This window comes from Sinocyclocheilus grahami, unplaced genomic scaffold (assembly GCF_001515645.1).
Source record: "Sinocyclocheilus grahami isolate Dianchi unplaced genomic scaffold, SAMN03320097.WGS_v1.1 scaffold114.1, whole genome shotgun sequence".
NCBI classification, from domain to species: domain Eukaryota; kingdom Metazoa; phylum Chordata; class Actinopteri; order Cypriniformes; family Cyprinidae; genus Sinocyclocheilus; species Sinocyclocheilus grahami.
This window is the reverse complement of record NW_015505293.1, coordinates 695,897-719,038: the sequence shown is the minus strand read 5'-3', so window position 1 is coordinate 719,038 and position 23,142 is coordinate 695,897. Positions and strand designations below refer to the sequence as shown.

Genomic DNA, 23,142 nt, shown 5'->3' with positions numbered 1-23,142 from the left:
ATACTGTATATCTCAACAAAACCAGATGAAACTTCTAAATTATCTAAGCTAACAGAGTGTGCTAAAAAATGTAAAAGATTGGATGACCAATAATTTTCTTCTATTAAATTCGGATAAGACAGAGATATTACTTATTGGACCAAAAGACACATTACACATTACACATTACAATTTGCAACTAGACGGACGTACTGTTACTTCCTCTACAGTCAAAAATCTGGGTGTTATATTAGATAGCAACTTGTCTTTTGAAAATCATATTTCCCATGTTACAAAAACAGCATTCTTCCATCTTAGAAACATTGCCAAGCTACGAAACAAGTTACTTGTTTCTGATGCAGAAAAGCTAGTTCATGCATTCATAACCTCTAGACTGGACTATTGTAATGCACTGCTAGGTGGTTGTCCTGCATCTTCAATAAACAAGCTACAGGTAGTCCAAAATGCAGCGGCTAGAGTCCTTACCAGGTCAAGAAAATATGATCATATTACTCCAATTTTACAGTCTCTGCACTGGCTACCTATTAAGTTCCGTATCAGTTACAAAATATTATTACTTGCCTATAAGGCCCTTAATGGGTTAGCTCCTGTGTACCTAACTTGTCTTCTACCACGCTACAATCCATCATGCTCCCTAAGGTCGAAAAACTCTGGACTTTTAGTAGTACCTAGGATAGCAAAGTCCACTAAAGGAGGTAGAGCTTTTTCGCATTTGGCTCCCAAACTCTGGAATAGCCTTCCTGATAACGTTCGGGGTTTAGACACTCTCTCTCTCTGTTTAAATCTAGATTAAAGACACATCTCTTTGGCCAAGCATTCAAATAATGCATCTCATAATCTTGTACTGCAGTTATAGCTTTTCAAATGAACATTACTATTCTTTAGTTTGGGTTAAACAAATCAATTTTGCTTGGTTGGAACAGCAGTTACGCTAATTATGTCTCTATTGGTTTCTCTGTTTTTGCCATAACTAGGATTTACACAAGCTTCAGTCTGGATCCAGAACACCTGAGAAGAGATGATGCCAACCCCTCAGAGGACCTCAGATGATGCCAACCCTGAAACAAAATACAGAACTACCACATTTTGCTATAAGTTTGATTGCATCATATAATAATTCCTGTTAATAGTTTTCATCGTCTGTTTGATTATGTCTTTAATAGATTTTTCCGTACATTTCTGCCATATGTACATTAACTGACAGTCACCACTGATAAGCTACCACTAAATATAGTAGAAATTTAATTTGCTTTAAAGTTGCTTTGCAATGATTTGTATCGTGAAAAGCGCTATACAAATAAACTTGAATTGAGATAGATAGATAGATAGATAGATAGATAGATAGATAGATAGATAGATAGATAGATAGATAGATAGATAGATTCCAATTCAACCATGTTAGGTGTGGCCAAATCGATTCAAACTGAACAGAGGCCAAGTTTCAACTGAATTTGTGCTCAAAGCTAGTCTGCAAAGTGTGTATAGTAAGACCGGTGGTCAACATTTCCATCCTCGAGACTTTGATTCGCAGGACAGTCACTTTTCATCCTATGAATCACCAACCTGAATACAAAGCAGTACAAGGGGGTAAATGTAGCGTGTACATTTAACACGCTAACGCTTCGCTGAGCATGAGCTCCTCCAGGGTCACAGCTGCCATGAAAAGCTGAGACAACACAGCCAGCCAGAAAATATGACAGAAGAGAGCAAAATGCTGTACATTTCTGAGGGAGAATTATAAATACCAAAAGAAAATACCAATCTGAGAAATAATTAAAAAATATGGAACAATCTAGATTTTACAGAGGCAGATATTAGGGTTATTATTTGTTGCAGTGCAGAGAACCTCTCCAGACAGCTGCCATAAGCTAAACAAAAAAATATATTTAAAGGGATAGTTCACCCCAAAATAAAGTGTCAACATTGTAATTTCAAACCTACAGTATATAATTGATTACCTTCTATTTTCATTATGTGGAAAAAAAGCAGCTTGGGCATTCCACAAAATCTCTCTCGCTCTCTCTCTCTATCTATCTGTGTGTGTGTGTGTGTGTGTGTGTGTGTGTGTCTGATTATCTGCTATCCTTATGTCATATAATGATGTTTCATGTAAAGATGTTAAAAAAATGAATTAAATGAATTAAAATTAATTATTTTGTTATTGATGAATTATTTATGAACAATAATCTTACAATAATAAATGAGCAACACCTCATAAGAGATACTTGAGAGAGGATTGTGGCAGTAAATCTTACCACATGTTTGACAACTGCTGTCGTGAGACCTATTTAATCTGCAATAAATTAAAGAACAGAACAGTCAAGACCTTTACCTCCTACGCAACAATAAGCCATTGTGGAAAAACTGAAAATGGAATACCCTGAAGAAATCTGCACACAGTAAGCAGAGCAGAGTAGTAAAAATACCAAGAACAAATAAAGAGTACAGCTTTAAAAGAAAGCCTTATTTTATATGGTTTGTAGAAAGATTCCTAATAAGATGACTATGGACTGACATCACCTCTAGACAGCTGACTAGTTAGATTGCAACTAAACCTGACTGACATGAGAACATGCTTTCACATTTGCAAAAAAACCTGATTGATTTTGCAGTGATCTTGATTCAGTGTAATACAGCGAGCACTGCATATATTTAGCAGCGCAAAATAAATCTTTGCTCGTGATGAGACAGCCCTTCAAATAAGAAAACAGGAAGCCCTAATTTCCCAGCATGGTACCAGAGATGAGCTTTCAATATATCATTGTTGGTACAACTTTGAAGCTACTAAAATTGGTCAGCATCAAAACACCTACAACAGCAATACATGGGAAAGATGAATGTGAGGTAATTTGCAGGGTGCTGAGAGAGATGTCGGTCAGCGTGGCAAAGGCTGAGATGAGATTGAACCGGTGGAGAGGCTTGCATGCTCCCCCCATCATCACCTCTCATTAGGATAGATGTTGGAAATGGCACAAGCCTCTAGGTTCATGCTGTTATACTTAATAGATGTGGAAGAATAACCAAACACAGCACATTACGATTCTGTTTCACACTTGCCTGTTAAAAAGCACATTCTACTTTATACTAGGGCATCGATATATAAGTTTTAAAAAAGTGAATGGTCAGATTCTCAAAAATGTAAATAGAAAGAACAAAATGACGTAAATTGTATAGAACTGTAAACAAATTTGAATTGTTAAAATGTAAAAAAAATTATTTGAATTAAGTGAAATATAGAAAAATAGATTGTGTAAACAGAGAACAATAAAAAATAAAGTGAATTATGTGAAATGTAAAAAGTACATTAAACCATCAGAGCTGTACATATTATCTTGAATAATTACTTGAAGCAATGTTTACAGTCATGGCCAAAAGTTTTGGCAGTGACATACATTTTGTGTTTTGCAAAGTTTGCTGTTTCAGTATTTGTAGATTTTTCCACGTTTCTATGGTATACTGAAAAACAATGATAAGCATATCATAAGTTTTAAAGGGTTTTATCGGCAAAAAAATTTTTTTTCAATATTTACAGTGTTGACCCTTGTTCTTCATAACCTCTGCAATTCGCGCTGGCATGCTGGATATTAGCTTCTGGGCCAAATCCTGACCGATGACAATCCATTCTTGCATTATTAGTTCTTGGAGTTGATCACAATTTGTGGGCTTCTGCTTGTCTACTCGCCTTTTGAAGACTGACCACAAGTTCTCTATGGGATTGAGATCTGGGGAGTTGCCTGGCCACGGATCCAAAAATTTCAATATAATGATCTTCAAGCCACTTCTTTATCACTCTTGCTTTGTGACATGTTGCTCCATCATGCTGGAAGATGCACGGATCATCACCAAATTGCTCATGGACCGTTGGAAGAATTCGCTTTTGCAGGACGTTTTGATACCATTCTTTATTCCTGGCAGTGTTTTTGGACAGAATTATGAGAGAGCCCACTCCCTTGGTTGAAAAGCAAACCCACACATGGATGGTCTCAGGATGCTTCACTGTTGGCACAACACAGGACTCATGGTAGCGTTCACCTTTTCTTCTCCGAACAATCGATTTTACAGATGTCCCAAACAGTCAGAAGGGCGCTTCATCAGAGAAAATAACTTTGCACTAGTCTTCTGCTGTCCTATCCTTGTACTTCCTGCAGAATTTCAGTCTGTCCTTGAAGTTTTTCTTGGAGAGAAGTGGCTTCTTTGCTGCCCTTCTTGACACCAGGCCGTTGTCCAAAAGTCTTTGCCTCACTGTGCGTGCAGCTGCTCTCACACCAATCTGCTGCCATTTCTGAGCAAGCTCTGCACTGGTGGTGACACGATTCCATAGCTGACTCCTCAGGAGGAGACGGTCCTGGGGCTTGCTGGACACTCTGCGACGTCCTGAAGACTTCTTCACTGCAGTCGAACCTCTCTCCTTGAAATTCTTGATGATACAGACGAGTAAATGGTTTTTTCAGAACCACAACAGCTTAAGCAGCAAACTTTGCAAAACACTAAATTTATGTCACTGCCAAAAAATTTTGCCATGACTGTACTTGCCGTTTTAATTTACCTTATTAATACTTTAATACGGTGGCCCAGTAATGCACAATACAACAATATATACACAACAAAATCGCCACAACACAACACATAGGATTAATTTCCTTGTGTTGTGCTAATTTTGCTATATTGTGGATTGTTTCCGTTGTGTTGTGCTAATTTCATTGTGTTGCAGCTTTGTTGTGTTGCGACTTGTTTCCGTTGTGTTGTGCTAATTTTGTTGTGTTGCTGCTTCATTGTGTTGCATTTTGTTTCCATTGTGTTGTGCTAATTCCACTGTGTTGTGGATTCTCTCCATTGTGTTGTGCTGATTCCACTGTGTTGTGACTTGTTTCTAGGGATGCACCGATATGAAAATTTTGGCCGATACCGATAACCGATTATTCTTTATTTTTGAAAGCCGATAACCGATATGTTGGCCGATAAATCTATATCCAAATTGTTATATACTTTTTGAGAGCCTGATTACAAAAAAGGTCTCATCATTAAAAGCCACATCCCAAACACTTCAACATAAGCAGCCTAGTTTGAACGGTGTACGTTTTAAAAATATTTTTACTCTCCCATTACCAAATTTAGTCATAAAAAAGCCTTACAAATAAATAAAATTATGCATAAATAATGCAAACAAGTCACTGGACATCATTACACATGTAAAGAATCAAAATGAATGCGCCACAGATCAATAAAACGGAATAGCCTCTGCACGGACAATAATTAAATGATTTTAATTACTAAACCATATTGTTGATGAAAATAATAAGAGAAAAATACAAGTGGTTGTTGTTATTAATAATATATCAATGATTTTGAAAAAGTAACAAATTAATACCACTGTTTTAAATAGCAGCCATTGAGCTGCAGCTCAAGCTGAAGCTGAAGAGCTGAATGAACACGGTAAACTGAAGCGTTTTGCTGGCAGCTTATTTAACTCAAGGAAATGCATCCTGAGATTAATATTAATACAACATAAACATAATATTACAACTTATATATGAAATGACAAATGACGCAGTTATTGCATGCTATAGTCAGAATGTGTGATCCTGTTGTGGATGCGCTCTTCCCATAACAACGCGCTGAAACACGGCAACTAAACCCAAAGAATTCACAACGTTTTATTATAATAATGTTCTCATTAGAATGTTATATACACGACATTCCCAATCATAGTTATTAATGTTGTGCACTGCTGTTTGAGCTGCGTGCGCTGAGCTAAAGACGATCACCGGTAAACTGAAGCACTCTTAACTTAACCAAACGCATTCTATATGAGATAAATCAGATATACATCAAATAAACACAATATTACAACGTACAATTGCACAAAAGGCTGCAAACGAACAGCGCGCATCTGAAGTGTCTCTGAAGGAAATAATGCATTATTTATCGGCTTTAAGATATCGGCCAAATTTTCTTATCAGGCCGATACCGATAACAGAAAAAATGAGCCGATATGGGCCGATACCGATATGGTGGCCGATATATCGTGCATCCCTACTTGTTTCCGTTGTGTTGCGGCTTGTTTCCATTGTGTTGTGCTAATTCTGTTGTGTTACGACTTGTTTCCATTGCGTTGTGCTAATTTCGTTATGTTGTGGTTTGTTTCCGCTGTGTTGTGGAGATTTCGTTATGTGGTGCACTACTGGGCCACCATACTTTGTTGACTAACTAAATAAAGTAGTGCTTTTCCATAATTGCAGTTTTTTTCCTAATTAATGCTGTTCAGTTGCTTTGTCACAATCTGTATTGTTAAAAGCGCTATATAAATAAAGGTGACTTGACTTGACTTGACATGTAAAAGCAGTGCCGTTTCATAATAATTGCTATTGAACATCGCTGTGGTCTCGAAATTGGTACCTTGAGAAAATCACTTGTATTCGTATCGACTACTGAAATATTGCTCTTGTGACAACCTTATTCTATACAATGGTTCCATGTGCTTGGTTTCTGCAAGGGAACACAGGAAGGGAAATAACACAACAACTAAATCAATATTATTTTATGAATGATGTGTCCTGTATAATCTAAAATCCCCAGAGAGGTGAAGTGTGTGGAAAACAGCAAGCAATAAATTGAGGGCCCAAGGCCATCTGTTACAGCATCCAGGGCTCAGAGCGTGATGGCCACTGAGGCAAACATATAATTATGAAATGAAAAGTGGTTCACTTGTAATGGAGAGCGGGTGAAAGTGCGTCACACCATTGCCATCCATACAGAAGTTGCTCGTATCTGGCAGCGGAGTGGAGCGGAAGATATCATTTTGAATGGAGATATCTTGGCTAATTAAGGCTCAGTGGGAAGGAAGTCTACAGCATTATCATGCACCAGTCTGAATACCAAAGCACTATGCATGACCAAGACAACCATGGTGAAGCACCTTGTAGTGCAAGTATGGACAATATGCTGCAGCGAACATGGTGGACCTTCCTCACCAGCATTGTGTTTTCGCTTACAGACAACACAAGGGTCATGTTTCTATTCTCAGTAAAAGCAAAAATAATAATAATAATCCAACCTGCTTTATTGATTGTGCAGCATGAAGCAACTGTGAAAAGTTGTATAAAATTAAACGTAGCACTGAGGACAGTGTTATCAACACAAACATCCCACACTTTTTAGAAAAGAGAGGTGGACAAAGCCTTTCACTAAATCTTGTGTTCACTGTAAACAGTAAAGCTGGGCAACAGTCAGGAAGAAAAGGCAACAAATATCAGTGAAAGAGGCCTAACATTACATTAGTGGGATGACATTAAAATAGAATAAAATAATATAAAATAAAATGTTCTTTCAAGTCAAATATCACCTCTGTATGAATTGTGAGGTGTCCATTTTTACAAAACATTTACAATAATTGTATTGTATTGCTGAATGACTGTACATGAGGCCGAGAGGAAAAGAAACTGATATATTTACAATAAAGCCGACAATAATGCTGACATAAAGACAAGCAACATAGGCTATAATATACATATATAACATGCATATGAAAATACCACGGTTTATTACTATATTTTGGCACTTGGTACATATAAAATATATGCTAAAATAATTTACATCAGAAAATCATGCCTTTTTTGCTTTCTCTCTCTCTCGCTCTCTCTCTCGCTCTATATATATATATCAATATATAGTTTAATGCATGTAAAGGTATAATAAGAGGGGCTTTATGAAAAATAAAAGTGGAGAATAATGCCAATATTGGGTGTTCTAAAATATGAAGTTATAGTGAACATCTTCAATTTAAACTAATTGGTACCCTTAACCAAAACATCTGCAGTATTTACTGATTAAAAACATAATCATAAAACAAAAAACCAAACATAAAAGCAAACTGTGAGAAATCTGAACCGATACACCCCCAGTTATTACAGAACATCGAGTATAACCACAACACACTGTTTGGCACAGAGAAGTGCTTCTCTATCTGAGCGAAGAATACATAATTCAACCATATGGGGGTTTGGCGGGGGTCCAGCTAAAATCTGCTCAGCGTTACAGGACGGGGGTGTTTTGTGGAGGAAGGCTCGGTCTTCTAAACAGCGCTGGCGGTCGCTGTAAGTCAAATCACTTTTCATGGTTGAGACTAGAGTATCAGGTGGATGAAATTGGCTATGAAATTAAAGGGACAGAGCTCTAAATAACACACTTCCAAGGTCTTTCTCTTCATTGTAGAGTGGAGAAGAATAAAACCGGGTAAACAGACAATAGAGAAATACCTCTCGGTGGATCTACAGAAGAAGGTATCCTCTGATTACATCAAACAAACAAAGGATTCCGGCTTTGCGACCTGACATGCTCTATTCTTCCTGTGGTGTCTTTCTGTATCTAATGAAGTAGCGAGTGCACTAAGGGCTGCATTCAGAAGCAAAGAAAGCAACAAAAGGCAGGAGAGTGGCATCTCCATGATTCAGGGAGAAGCCGCTATTGACATTAGCTTAGACTGATCTTTATACACCCATAAAGCTGCCTGGGAGAGCAAAACAGCCAACTAAAGCAGATGGACCCAGAAAGAGCATTTTTCGTTAAGTCCAAAAGAGCTAAAGATTATCCCAGGCATAATGCACACGCCAGCTCTTTGTGTTTGAATAAGCATCATCGTGGTGATTGTAAAATTCTTACGCATCATGAACCAAAATCTATTAAACACGAAATGCAATGCCAATCTATTCTGTGAGTGGGATGAATCCATTGAGATTAATTTGAGAGGGTACAGATCAGATGCATCTAAATACTGTAATCCCTTTACTAATGACGGTATCTCGCACAGAAACACTCTCTGAAATTACCAAGGTGACGAGCATCAGACTTTGTTAGAGGCACTAACACAGACAGGCGAGATATGGGCCTTTGGGTCGATAAAAGCCAATCTCAGGTACATCCTCAGTGAGCCTTTACTCCACTCACCTGTTTTAAAATGAATAGAGACCTTGTTAAACAAGTTCAGGGATGAATTTCAATCTAGGCTGTTTAAAAAAAGAAAAAACCAAGGATGCTTAACGCAATGTGAAATGGCCGACGTTTTGATCAAAAGGACAACATTTATGCTGTGTTATAAATGTTGCAAAAAAAACGGCAGCAAGAAGCACAGAGACGTTTTTAAACGTGCAGCGCTGCACTGCATTAAAATGTTTTGGACATCAATTGCATTCTATTCACGGAAACTGGAAACCAGTAATATCTCAAATCAGATTTGTTCATATAAAAAATAGACACATTGATACAAGTGTCAGTAAATGCAATCTAATACAACCATGTAACTGCAGTTAGTCATTTTAGGATTATGTTTGTGTACATATTGTATTATTTTTTAAGCATTTCACTCATGCAAAATACATTTTTAAAAAGCCAAATCCTATGTTAAGTTGCATTCAAATTTGCAGACATTTATACGGTATAAAGTATTAAAAATATCTATGAAATTAGAGGATTGGTACCTGACATACAAAATGAAATCTGTCCTGCAATTTCTTTAAAATGATTCAATAAAATGTCTTAGCTTGTAATCACAAGTGACAGTGATTTGTTAATCCCGATCAGCACGGAGTAAAAAAAAAAAAACCAAACAAACTGGCAAATCATTGCAGCATCCTTTAGAGTGCTTATATATACTGCATTCGCAATCTAAAATTATTACTGCCACATTCTGCTGAATTAAGGGAATAATTATGCAATAAGGCACCAATCTTTGTTAAACACTTTTCAGTAATGTCACAGACCGTGCATATGAGATGAGAGTGCATGTCTGCAGACAGACTCTTCTCAAATTGTTTACCAAAGCAGAGGGGAAAAAAACATTTTGGGTAGCACGCTTGGGAAATCAGTCAATATTCGATAAATATGCATGAGGACTACATGCAGAACCGGCTGAGAGTAATTCCTCTAAATCAAGCCCTTGATCTTACTGAGAGATTAGGACTCTTCTGCAACCATTTCACTGCTCCTATCCTGTCCTCAGTGACAAATATTAAGGATGTAACGATTCACTCAACTCACAATTCGATTCACTCAACTCACGATTCGATTCACGATTTTGATTTCACGATTCGATTTGATTCACGACAAAATGAGATTTAAGAAAAATTATAAATTAAATGTGTCCTTTTCAGAATCAGAATCAGAATCAGAATGAGCTTTATTGCCAGGTATGTTTACACATACGAGGAATTTGTTTTCGTGACAGAAGCTTCCACAGTATAACAGAATGACAGTGACAGAACAAAAAACACAGATAATGAAAATAAAAATAGAACAAGTAATTATTGCTATTAATTATATTATTATTTTAATAATTATATTAATAATTAATATTAATAATTATTTTATTATTGCCTGGACAAAATGCTGCACGTTTCTTTGTGAAACTGAAATATAACACTATAATAATATAGCTCTTTTGTTGGTTTTGATTGCTTTTATTGTCCTCTTTTGTAAGTTGCTTTGGATAAAAGCGTCTGCTAAATAACAAAATTTAAATATAGGTTACTGTAAATGTAAATAACAAAACTAAATTGAAATTTTAAAACAAGCACCAAATCAAATAATTAACACAAATAAAAAAAATCTCTTCATATAAACAAACTAAGGCTTTGTCTGTGCTCTTTCCTTTTAAAATTAGAAGCAACCACTGCATTTTAATCATGATCCAAACAAAGATGCTGCATACATGCGACATGAACAGTTTTTTATCCAAATTAGGTTGTATAATTTCGAAATTTGAAGCAAAAACAGAATGATTTGACTTCAGTTTTGTGAAACTATGCATAAAAAATATCTGCATGAAAGCAGAGCTGAATGAGATGCAGATTCACTCTCTGCCAGCAGCCATTTAAAATTAGAGGCAACCACTGCATTTTAATCATGATCCAAACAAAGATGCTGCATACATGCGACATGAACAGTTTTTTATCCAAATTAGGTTGTATAATTTCGAAATTTGAAGCAAAAACAGAATGATTTGACTTCAGTTTTGTGAAACTATGCATAAAAAATATCTGCATGAAAGCAGAGCTGAATGAGATGCAGATTCACTCTCTGCCAGCAGGAGGCGCTTAAAGCGTTTCCTTGCTTTTCGCTGTAAACAAAGCAGCGCTGCACTTATGAACTTTAATATGCATTATACACAGAGGCAAGATGAAAAGAAAAAATACCATCTAAATTTTTCCAAAGACAGTAAGTTCCCCTCAGACATACATTCATATAAACTCCTACCCCTAATTGAATCGCAATTTGTTTAGCATCTCAACCGATTTGAATCGTCACATATTTAAATCGATTTTCAACCGGCTCGCGGTTAATCGTTACATCCCTAACAAATATTGATGAAAAAGTAATTGTACACAGTCTTACATGCGCTGCTGACAAAATTCATACAAGTCTTGTTTAAAATAGATATATCCAATCTGAAAACACACTTACTAAGTACACATGCATCATGCAACAACAACAAAAAACCTTAATTTAAAGCTCACATTAAACACACAACGAGTGAAGTGTAGGTTAGTACTCTTGCTGCAAGTAAACTGTAGTATTTATTCATAAAAACCTGAGGGTTTGCTTTAATCTTTAAACCCAATGCAAACAATATTTCTCTCAACCTAAAACTCTGATAAGTGAAATGTTGAGCCCTGAATTTCATACACAAGAACGAAAGCACAAACTAGTCTAATTAACTGGCAGTTCCACATAAATTACTTGAGTGATGTACTCGATTAAATATGAACCAATTAAAATAACAATTCAGAGTGATGCTTCTTAGCTTCAGCTTTAAACCAAACCCTGCACATTCACTTTTACTTGTAATTTGATGATGATGACATACATTAAAATTATTTTCAACTGCAAATAAGCTAATGCAAGGGGAAGGGAACAATGCCGCATTTCTCACAATGAAGCCTGGTAGACACCATATTTAATTAAATATGCAAATGAAGGCAATGTCTCAATGGCTGACTTGAATCAATTCTATTTTGGTTGGAACGAAAAGCAGTGTTAGTGTGAAAATGAAACAAAAAATAAATAAAATGCTCTCGTTAACAGAAAAAAAAAAAAAAAAATGTATATAAAATAACAGAACTGGGAAAAACTGAATTCAAACTAAAACGCATTTTCATGAGTGAAAAACTGATCACAGAACAAAGTCAGTTTTAGATATTAGTTTTTGATACATGCTATACCATAAACCAGTAACATTAAACATAAAAATGCTATTAGACTAGATAAACTAAGCCTGAAATAAACTGAAACTAGAAAACATTGGGAAAGAAAACAAACAATGAGTGAAAACTAACAAAAACTAAAACAAATTAAAAATAAAAACCGAACTACAACTATATCAAGAATCGAAAAATATAACAACCCTGGACAGAAGTTGACTGAGACTAGGGTCATTAACTCGGCCAAGAGATGTTTATTAAATATGGTATTTACCTTGACTCCATTTTGGAAGTTTGTCAGAAGGAGAATATTAACAGCTCTATGGAGTTTTCACCAGAAGTGGTCAAATGTTTATGGCGCAGTGAATGTTCTTACCTTACGACCGTCGCTGGCATGGCAGTTGACGTTTAACGGCGTGAGCAGGGCCATGAGCTTCTCTTCATTTCCGCTCCTGAAGTAAAGCAGCAGTTTTTTAAAGAACAGAGAGAAACAGTAAAAAAGAACAAGCTAACAGTGAATTTCACAGAGAAGATGAGGGGTGAAGGGTAAAAGGAGAGATGGGGGAATAAAAGTCATAACCAAAAGAGGAGGAGCACATAAGATGATAAGCATCGATCGGTGGTTTACTTCACGGAACATAAAGTAGTAAACGACAGTGTACCTTGAATATAAATTTATCACATGCTTAGGATACCCTATATAAAGTTTTCGCTGTAATTGGAGTGAGCCATAGCTTGGAGACCCAGCCTTGTGGCCTGCAGAGGTTTGACTCATCAGCACCTGCCAGCGACTCCTTCACGTCTCGCCAGCAGCCCAAGCGTGACCAAGTATGACAGTGTTAGAGATACCAGACCTATGGCCAAAACCTTGCGCCATCTGGGGCCAAAGATGGGCCCGATGCCATTCTAATCAAAAGTAAGTAAACATTTATTTATATAGCACCTTTCAAAACAAAGTTACAAAGTGCTGGTGAACGGCAAAGAGACATATTAGCTGCAGAACAATGTAGTGGAATGTGTCAACATGTCGACATCAAGATTTCCATCTCTGGAAACTGTCCGGTTCTTGCAAGCATGCAAAAACAGACTTGTGTCGACTCTAGAGGTGCTTTGCTCAGGTTAAGCCTCACAAAAACAGTAAGGATTTTGTAGTTGCTCTAGTCTCCACTTGCCAGTAACTACAGATAACTGGCTTCAGTGAACAACACAAGATCCTTCATTTAAATGCACACTCTGCCACCGACATGGGAAAATAGGACTGGCTGGGAGATTACAACTGGGAAGAGAGGCTGAGAAATGGGAGGGTGTCATCAATCTTCTTGATGTGTTTGCAGATGCATCCTGGTCTTCGGGAGATTACCACTTAGTAGAAAGCAGGCCATAAGTCAAACCCGTCTTTCTTGCGAATTGTTTGTCTGCCTATCGGCTTCGTCCATCTTCCATTCCGCAAGTCTCTACAAACAATTCTCAATTCATAGGGTTACATGGGGGTAGGGGGGCGCGAGATCAACTTAATTCCACAACAATGAAGCCCCCTGTGATCGTACGTGTTCCTAATGATCGGTGGAGAGAATTACAAGGCCTTTGTAGTTCCTTTCTCACTTGATCATTAAAACAAAAAGAGGCCTGATTTGTATCCATGCTGCGGGCTGTGCCTCAAGGCAGGGGTATAAAGAGGGGGGCAAAGCCAATGGAGATGTAGACCAGAGTATGAAAAGGAACATCTTTTCTCTGTGACGAAGGCAGTGACTGCTGGGATCGCAGAAATGTCAGATGTTTCCAGAGGCAGTATTGTTTCACCGTGGCCCAAGTGTTTAGTGAAATGGAGTTTCCTTGGACAACAGGTAGCTCCCTATCTCCTTCACATCCTCTTCCTGTGGTTTCACCTGCAGCACTCAGAAACCAACTAAAACCGAATTCACCACATGGAATAAAGCATTCTGCTGCTAAATGGAAACTCTCAAGCTTCCTCCAGGCCATCACATGTACGTATGAAAATGCATCTACTGAGTCAGAAATCCCCGGCCTTGATGGGAGCTTCTCCGACACATACCTTAATCCACATCCATGTGCACAGACAAAAGAAAACAGTGACTATGGAAACCGTACAAGAGAACAGAATCATGGGATGGTGGGAAATAAGACAAGGAAAGGTTGAGAAGGCATGTACTCACCTCGCAGCTTCCAGGAGTTCGTCCTTCTTGTATTCGCCTAAGTGATTACAAAAAATCATGGTGTCAGAGGCAGACAGGATGAAGGACATACAGCAGCAGCAAGAAGCCAGAGTAACTATGGAGCAGCGGACCGCCGGCAGCCCCACACAGACAGGCTCAAACACATGTGCGCACAGGCATCAGTGCACCAGCGCTGCCCCGCTTTCCTCTCGTTCTCTGCCTGTCTCTCTCTTCTGGTGGTGGTGTCGCCGAGCACCAACCCCTCTCGCCTGATGAAACCGTGACACTGAGCAGATTGTGGACACGGCATCGGCAGTGTCTTGGATGCGACGGATGAACTGACGCATATCCCTGTTCACTCCGCAAATTAAATGGCTCTCTTTTTCAGGCAGACAGACACCACACACACATATATACAAACACACACACCCCTCCACTTGTATACAGTCAGTGAGCCTGATACTTCCCCTCCACTGTCTACTTTATGTTTGTATAAGAGGAGCCGTTGCCGTGATAACACAAGATAAGGTAAAGGGGGGGGGAAATATGTAATAAACAAATGCCGCCCGCCCCGCTCTCTCTCCCACCCCCCTTACCCACAATACCCGGCCTCTTAGCCAATCAGAGAGACTCAACTAATTCAGCTGTGATTCCTCCCCACCCCCACACTCTCGCTCTCTCGCTCTCTCTACTGAGGCTTGTGGAGACAAGAGAAGTGAGGAATAAGGGGGGAGGATGCAAAAAGACAGGGCCAATGAGGGAGGGAGCGGAAAAAGCAGCAGAAAGGCATGCGAAAATGTTGTGGAGAGGTGGATATCATGACATATGGGGGCTGCATGTAGGGGTGTTTAAACAACAAAATGGCTAAAACAAAATGCTGCAAGCAAGGCTATGAATCACGAGTGGGGAAGGATGGTAATAAAGCAGAAAACAGCGTGTCTGGAAGACTCATTACATCCCCGTGTGCTCGTCAGGCCATCGGTTGTGTGTTTTCACTGAGAGGGCGGCGAACCTCCGAGCCTGACGACCCCCCTGCTGAGAGATCCAAATGGAGCACGGTGCAAAACACAAAAACACGTATAGGGTCTAAAATTGTGTTTTTGCCAATAGTAGGCCATAAAATTTTATTTTGCATCGTTTTTATAAACTATGTATTTTTGTCCACATGACAATGGGATCATTTAGCGTTTCCATTTTACTGCCGAACTGATTTGTTGGCATTTCAACTACGGATCCTGTTCAGACTTTTTAAATTTATGCATTATATACTGTCTTTCTGTAAAACAAACACACAAACAATATTAATAATAATACATAATAATTATATTCCTCTTATATATATATTTATTTATTTATTTTTTGGCATTTTTGCCTTTATTATGACAGGACAGATCAGAGCTGACCAGAAGTGAAGTGGGAGAGAGATAGGGGGCAGGATCGGGAAAGGTCCTCGAGTCGCGATTCAAACTCAGGACGCCCGTAGCTAGAGTTGGGCCGATAGACAATAGCCCCCCCCCAATCCGCCGCATCCAGCCGCCTCCCAATACTGTGTTCGGAAAGAAAATTATGTGTATATGGAACCCCTAAAGGGAGTAAATACGAGATGGGAGGAAAATATATATTTTAATAGCCTACTTTCGCAGTTATTTCATTGGGTAATTAAACTGTATTTAAAATTGCGGGCATCAGGGAGCCGCTATTATGCCTGGCATTGAAACTGCTTTTGAATGCACGATTGCATTTTAGTTTCACTTTCGAGATTCGTGATCGCACGCACTCTATTTATACTATGGAGTGGCAGTGCTTACTACTTACCACACATTTTACAAGATTAGATGTTTGTTAGTGGTGCTGAGGATCTGCAAATCATTCGTCATCGGCCTCAGTCATCTTTCCTTACTCTGTTTATGTGGTAAGTGAAATTCTATGTAGTGTAATTTAACAGGCATCCGTTAGCAATCGTTATTTGTTTTCCGTGCCTTTCTGAATACGGATTCATGCATCGGACACCCCCCCGATGTCATCGTCCATCGCAATGTTTTACTGTCGTCCAATGCCAATTTTGTAGACATCGCCCAACCCTACCCATAGCGCAACAATGCTGTATGTCGGTACGCTGCCCACAAGGCTATCGAGGCCGACCATAAATTAGTTTTTGTCGCTAAATGAAGAATTACCATTTTAAAGAAAAAAAATCCATGCCTTTCGTTTTAAACCACAGGTGACATTTACAATAAGGTTAAATTCAATTACATTACTTAATGCCAAATATTATTTAAAAACCATTTACTGTATTTTTAATGATGCAATATTAATTTCCACATATACGAATACATTTAAATTGTATATTAATATATAATTAAGGAACAGGCATTAACAATAACCAACATTTATTTTAAGAATTACCATTATCTTAGGTTGATAAATGTTGTTTATTGTTAGTTCACAATAGGGCTGTGCGATATTGAAGAAATATGCGATACCTTGTTAAAAAATTCAATATTCGATATGCAATACGATTATTGCTTAAGTGTGTAAAAATCAATTTAAATGATATTTTAAAATATTTAAAAATGAAAATTATATAACTAATTTGATTCACATTCTTTCTTGGAAAATAAAGAATCACTATAACTTCTGAAAGTGACCAGCAGTGTTTTAGCATTACTTAAAAAGTGATGTCGCAAATCAGAAAATGTAATTTAACATCAATGTTATCAACAAACCAAAAAAATGTATGACACTAATTTTATATCATTGTAACTTTGCTTTCCACACACTTTAAGTACTACTTCATATACCACAGCAAAAACTATAGTCTGAGAAAGTTTAAACATGATTAAAGGCAAGTTAACAGTCAGTAAAAAAGAAAAGAAAAAAGAAAATACACAATTTACAAGAATACATCAAATAAACAGTAGTATTCAGGTACAGAAATTGAATAATTAAGTGTAAAATAACACTGCATAGTGTTCACTGTATGAATTCAATTTAGATTAATCTTTGTTATAGCCGTTTTGTTGTTTTATTAACATTAGTGACATAATCAGCAGCACGTATATATAGGCTGTTGTCCCTTTAAATTCCGACTGCATGGATCCAGTATAATGATGGTGGAAAGAGTACTGAAAAAATATACTCAAGTAAAAGTACCATTACCTTCCAAAAAATGTAGTGTGAGTAGAGTAAAAGTACTCGTCCAAAAAACTACTTGAGTAAGAGTAAAAGAGTAGCCTATTTAAAAGTACTCGTGAGTATTGAGTAGTGAGTACTGAGCTGTGGATTCTACTCCCTCATAATAAACACTGTACACCGCAATTTATACATTTTAAAAACGTTGTACATTCTGTAATTCACATTATCTTATTTATCATAAAGAATGAAGAGTATCTATCATCAAGCAGTTTAAATTTTGACTGCCAACTCTTTAAAATACATCAAAACAGCACGGAAACAGTATTCCGTTGAAGAAAAGATGAAAGTTATTCTCAGTACAATCATCCCCATTTAAATCATAACGTTTGAAAAAATGGATTTAAAATCACGTGTAAGGCCACTGAGACAGCACGCTGCTGTTGCACATAAAATATTAATGTTTAGAACAGTGCAAATACAAACACCATTAGAAACTCATAGTTCAGCATCACACACCATGATATGGGTTAAAATGAGAGACCATTTCTCTCCAAAACGGTGCCAGTTTAAGCGTTTTGCATTAAGAAATAAGAATAACTAAACTTGATAATTTGTGTTACAATTTTAACATAAATGCACATTGTTCTAGAAGGATGGCAAATTCATGCCATACCTTTTACACATGTACTCAAATTGTTATGCTGATAATACAATTTGTAAGGAAAAATGCGTTAAATAGCGAGGTATTTCTGGGGAAACTTTTTCAAAGGGGGAAAAAAAAAAACACACACACGCATGTCTCTTTGCTGAGCCGCGGCGGTCTCGGTGATTCAGCAGCATCCACAACTGAACGGAACAAAGTGTTGAACTTGAAAATTGTTTATGCGCGAGTGCACTTGCTAAATGAAGGCGGATTGTACAGGGCTCTACGCTTATTTTTCTTTTTAGGAGCGCTTGTGCTCCTAACTTAAAATATTTAGGAGCACAGTCAAAAATTTAGGAGCACCAAAATTTGATAAAAAAATAGCCTTCCCATTATGAGGTGATATTTGACTCCTTAAAGTGATTTACAGTAGAATTTAGTTTTTACCTTTGTAGTGGCATTTTTCTATCTTTATTAAAAGTGTCATCTTTTGTCAAATTTTTTTTAAATTATATTTTATAAGCTTTTAAAAAAATTGTAGATAAAACAAGAACAAGTACAATAAGAAGAATAAGTTACTAATCAAATGAAATAAGTATTAACATTTATTTGTACAGAGGTAGCACAGAAGAACACAAAAGTGGCTTGTAGGGGTACTTTCAGACATTTAATGAGGATCAGAGGTGGCATGAGGGCAATAAAATCCATAAATTCATGTTAAGATTAATGTTTTCAAAAATCTCGAATATACACATATTCAATGAGTTCAAGAACTGAACAGATACTTTAAAAATGAAACTAAATCCTCCAGCAGGTGGCGACAAGTCACTTAATTTATCACTGAATCATTCATTCAATTGATTCATTCGAACTGCTGAATCATTCAGGAATGAAGCAAGTGACAGTATTTATGAATGGATAATCAGGAATCACTGACTCACTAGATTCGTTTAAAAACGCAGTTCATTCATAAACGAGACACCGCTGTGTTTGAATGGAGGAGATACGCTGTGTCTTTGTTTCAAACTATTTTCGACGACGATATAGAGCAAAATCAGACAATAGTGTTATAGTCAGACAATGTAAGTCACTTAATATTAACTTATTGTCTATTTAACTGTTGTATTAAATTGGTATCACATTTACAAACTCCCTTAAAAATCATTAAAAGCTGTCACTCATCTTAGTTCATCGGGACCTCACATTTATAATAAACGAAGCTCTCTACGCTGCACAATGAATCTTTTACTTACACACTGTCAACACTTTGCTTATGAAATGATTCATGAGATATGTCTGTGATACATTACTCAACTCTGCAAAAACACATAGAAACCTTTGATGAAGATCTGGTCAGTCGCACTGGTGCTCCTAAATATTTTTTAGCAAATGCGACTGAAATGGTCGCACTGTAGAGCCCTGTTGTATAAAATGGATTTAAAAAAAACGTTTATTAACAGCGCTGCAGTTTTATTACATCACGCGCTGGCACAGATGCAGTATATTAACGCCAGGGGTCATCAATAAGGTGCAGATTCGGTCCTCAATTTGTGTTTCCAACACACTTTTTCACAGTGCACATCACACGCTCAAACTCGTCAACAAGTTCAACAAGCAACAACAAGGACTTATCCAAGTGACTGCTGCAGAACGCACGCGAGAGAGACGAGGCAACGAAGTGAGTGGGGAATTTACCAAACGTGGCACTTGCGGGAGTTAACACTGTATGCAAGACCCGCAACCTCACACCAAATTTCAGGCCGTGTAGATAGACAAGCATATATACAAATCATTTAGTAAGCAGAAATCCGAAATTTACCGTAACATATTAAGTTAGAGGAAGGAAGACGCGACTGAATTGATGCTTGAAGAATGCACTTTAGGGATGGGCATATCGATCCTAAGTATCGATATATCGTATAATGATACACATCCGATTTCTTTCTCAGCTGTTTACATTCATTTAAAACATAACGACTGCGTTTACGAGAATGTTCGTCGAGACGGGTACTATTGACATAATTCAGTGTGTATGTGTCTGTTCAAACATAAGGAGGAGATGTGAAAGATGAATCAACTTGGTCTGAAACGCGTCTCTCTGTTCAGGTGTGAGTCTGTCAGACAACAAGACGAGAAGGCAAAGAGTTGTTTTCTGCAACTTATTGCACTTAACTCTTTTCAACGTCAAGCAATTCTCTGCAATATGCACCGAACTAAAACTTTGACCTTTTGCAACGTTTTGATTTAAGTAGCCTATTATTAAAATGATAATAATATCGCACGCCGTTGCGATATGCATATTGCGATATTTATTTTGCGATATTTCGATATATCGTGCAGCCCTAGTTCACAATACCTAATACATCAACTAACAAAACATTAACAAGTTGCGCAAACCACTTAAATCAGAAAGGAGCACATTATCATTTTAATAGCTTGACTTAGACCATGCATGCAATATTGCATTTCCTAATAAAATGATTGGTCACTAGTGAGTAACTGTTTTATTTAATTAAGAAAGTAAAATTTTTAATGCATTTGGTGCTTGGCATGTGTTCATTCTCGACTGCATGCACATACTGTATATAATGGGGGTTTTCACCCCAGATAAACAGTTCTAAAGACCTTTTGGTGTCTGACTGTTGATTGGCGCAAACCAGGAGAGAGTAAACGAACCGAGTTATAGACCGTGTTTAATGGATACCATAAATTTCACTGTGTGTTACATCTAAAGCACGTCATGAGAGATGGAAACTGCGATGCCTGTTGACGGCAAAATGAACCAGGAGTGAAATCTTGTCACGTCCTGGTCTGGTATTCTGAGAGATTTTTTTGCTTAGTCAGTATTAAACCACCAAATCACCTCCAGAATGCTAAGTGACATTATTGACAGGAAGGAGAGCTTTAAGGAAAAAAAGAAAGAGAGAAAGAAGAAAACACCACAGATGGTGAGGCAGAACATATCACGACTTCAGAGACTATTAACAAGCTGCCTGCCAAGTTTAGCAATCTTTCATAACAGCATCTGAGAGACTATTAGTCTAGTCGTACTGTTACAGTCAGATGTCAGATGCTCTCTCTGCATGAAAAGGATGCATGTTTCCCAAACACTAAAAAGAAACATTTCACAATATAAAAATTATCTAGATTTATACATTAACTGAAGTAGTGCAAAACTCACCAGCAGTAAAGTGTCCTGAATTGTTGCTAGGTAGTTGCTAATGTGTTCAGAGTTGTTGCTAGGAATTTACTGGGCAGTTGTTAACAGCTACAAGTCTATAACCTTTCTAAAATATTCTGACATCTATATATGAGGCCCTTTTCCAATGATAGCCTACCATTTTCAAGACTGCTACCACTTTTTCATTGAAAGGGACATGATTTAAAATACAGAGCAGGAAATAATGAATATAGAAATCTTGCTGTGGTATCAAACACTCCCTATTATAAACCAACCCTGACTCAGATTCTAAGACAAATATGAGGGATTTCAATATTAAGGATGTGCAGAGCTGAAAGAAGGCAGCAACCAAATCCAGCAGTCTCATAACACCAGAGGAAGCTGCACTTTGAACACTCATTTTGAGAATGATGTACTATTTTTGTCTGGGGTCCCAGAGACCCCAATGTTATACAAGTATATAATAAGAGGAGTCATTTTTAAATTAACGTCATATGTTCCTTTCAGGCTCCTTTAATATGATCTAATCGAAAACCAGTAGGCACATATTATTGAAATGCTATGCCTTTGTTTTACCACACAGAAGACATTTTTTTTTTTAGGTAATACTTCTATTCAGCAAAGATATATATAATTGATTAAAAGAGTCAGTGAAGACCTTTTACACTGTTACAAAAAATTTTTTTCAAATGAGTGCTGTTCTTTTGAACTTTCTATTGAAAGAATCCTGATCAAATATTAAAAAGGACAAATGTTTCTTGAGCACAAAATTAGCATATTAGAATGATTTCTGATAAACCATGTGACACTGAAGGCTGGAGTAATGGCTGCTAAAAATTTAATAATAACATATTAAAATATATGTGACCCTGGAGCACAAAACCAGTCATAAGTAGCATGGGTATATTTGTTGCAATAGCCAACAATACATTGTATGGGTCAAAACTATAGATTTTTCTTTTATGCCAAAAATCATTAGGATATTAAAGGGGTCATATGATGCTGCTAAAAAGAACATTCTTTTGTGTATTTGGTGTAATGAAATGTGTTTATGCGGTTTAAAGTAAAAAAAACACATGATTTTCCACATACTGTACATTATTGTTTCTCCTCCTTTTTGAAACGCGTCGATTTTTACAAAACTCATCAGTCTGAAAAAGCGAGGTGTGCTCTGATTGGCCAGCTATCCAGTGCGTTGTGATTGGCCGAATACCTCAAGCGTGAGACGGAAATGTTACACCCCTCACCATACTGTGATGCCGTGTCCCGGCCGGAGCGACGACACAAAAACATTAAAACCCATTACAAACGAGGCATTTGTTGCATCCAGTGGGGACATAATTACTGATTATAATGACTTATACTGTCTTTTTACGCCTTGCATTGCATCGTGCCGCATAAACCTAAAACCCTGTCTGCATTTGTGATCAGAGAAATGACAAACAACAAGTGCTACTCCACACTGCCCAAAACTCGAGTTTGAATCATCAGTGGCAAATGATAAAAGAAAACGTACTTACGTGAGTCAGAACTGCCGGCATTTTAGTCTAACGTTACTCTCCCAGGATCAGTAAACAGTCCTCCATAAAATGTGCCGGCGATCCACAGCACTAAGTTGAAGTATTCCCTCAGTGACCAGCACAGATTAGCTCTAAGCATGGCGAAGCGGATATCGTCCTCTTTTGGAAGACCAAACAAAGTAGTTTCGCTTTCACAACGAAAAACACAGCGGCCTAGCATGAGCGAAAGCCCCGGCTTAGCGTGAGCTGAAGCCGGGCAAGAGTGAGCTGAGGCGGCGGGGTCGAGAACGGCGGTCCC

General features: G+C 37.5%; 1 protein-coding gene across 1 annotated transcript in view; it reads right to left on the bottom strand.

Moving 5' to 3' along the window:
- tnksa (tankyrase, TRF1-interacting ankyrin-related ADP-ribose polymerase a) overlaps nt 1-23,142 on the bottom strand; it is a 113,832-nt gene that overhangs the window by 49,883 nt on the left and 40,807 nt on the right. The window contains exons 4-5 of the mRNA XM_016277668.1: nt 14,366-14,402; nt 12,568-12,643 (exon numbers count right to left, since the gene is read on the bottom strand). Coding sequence (XP_016133154.1) covers nt 12,568-12,643; nt 14,366-14,402 — 113 coding nt within the window. The remainder of the gene's footprint in view (nt 1-12,567; nt 12,644-14,365; nt 14,403-23,142) is intronic.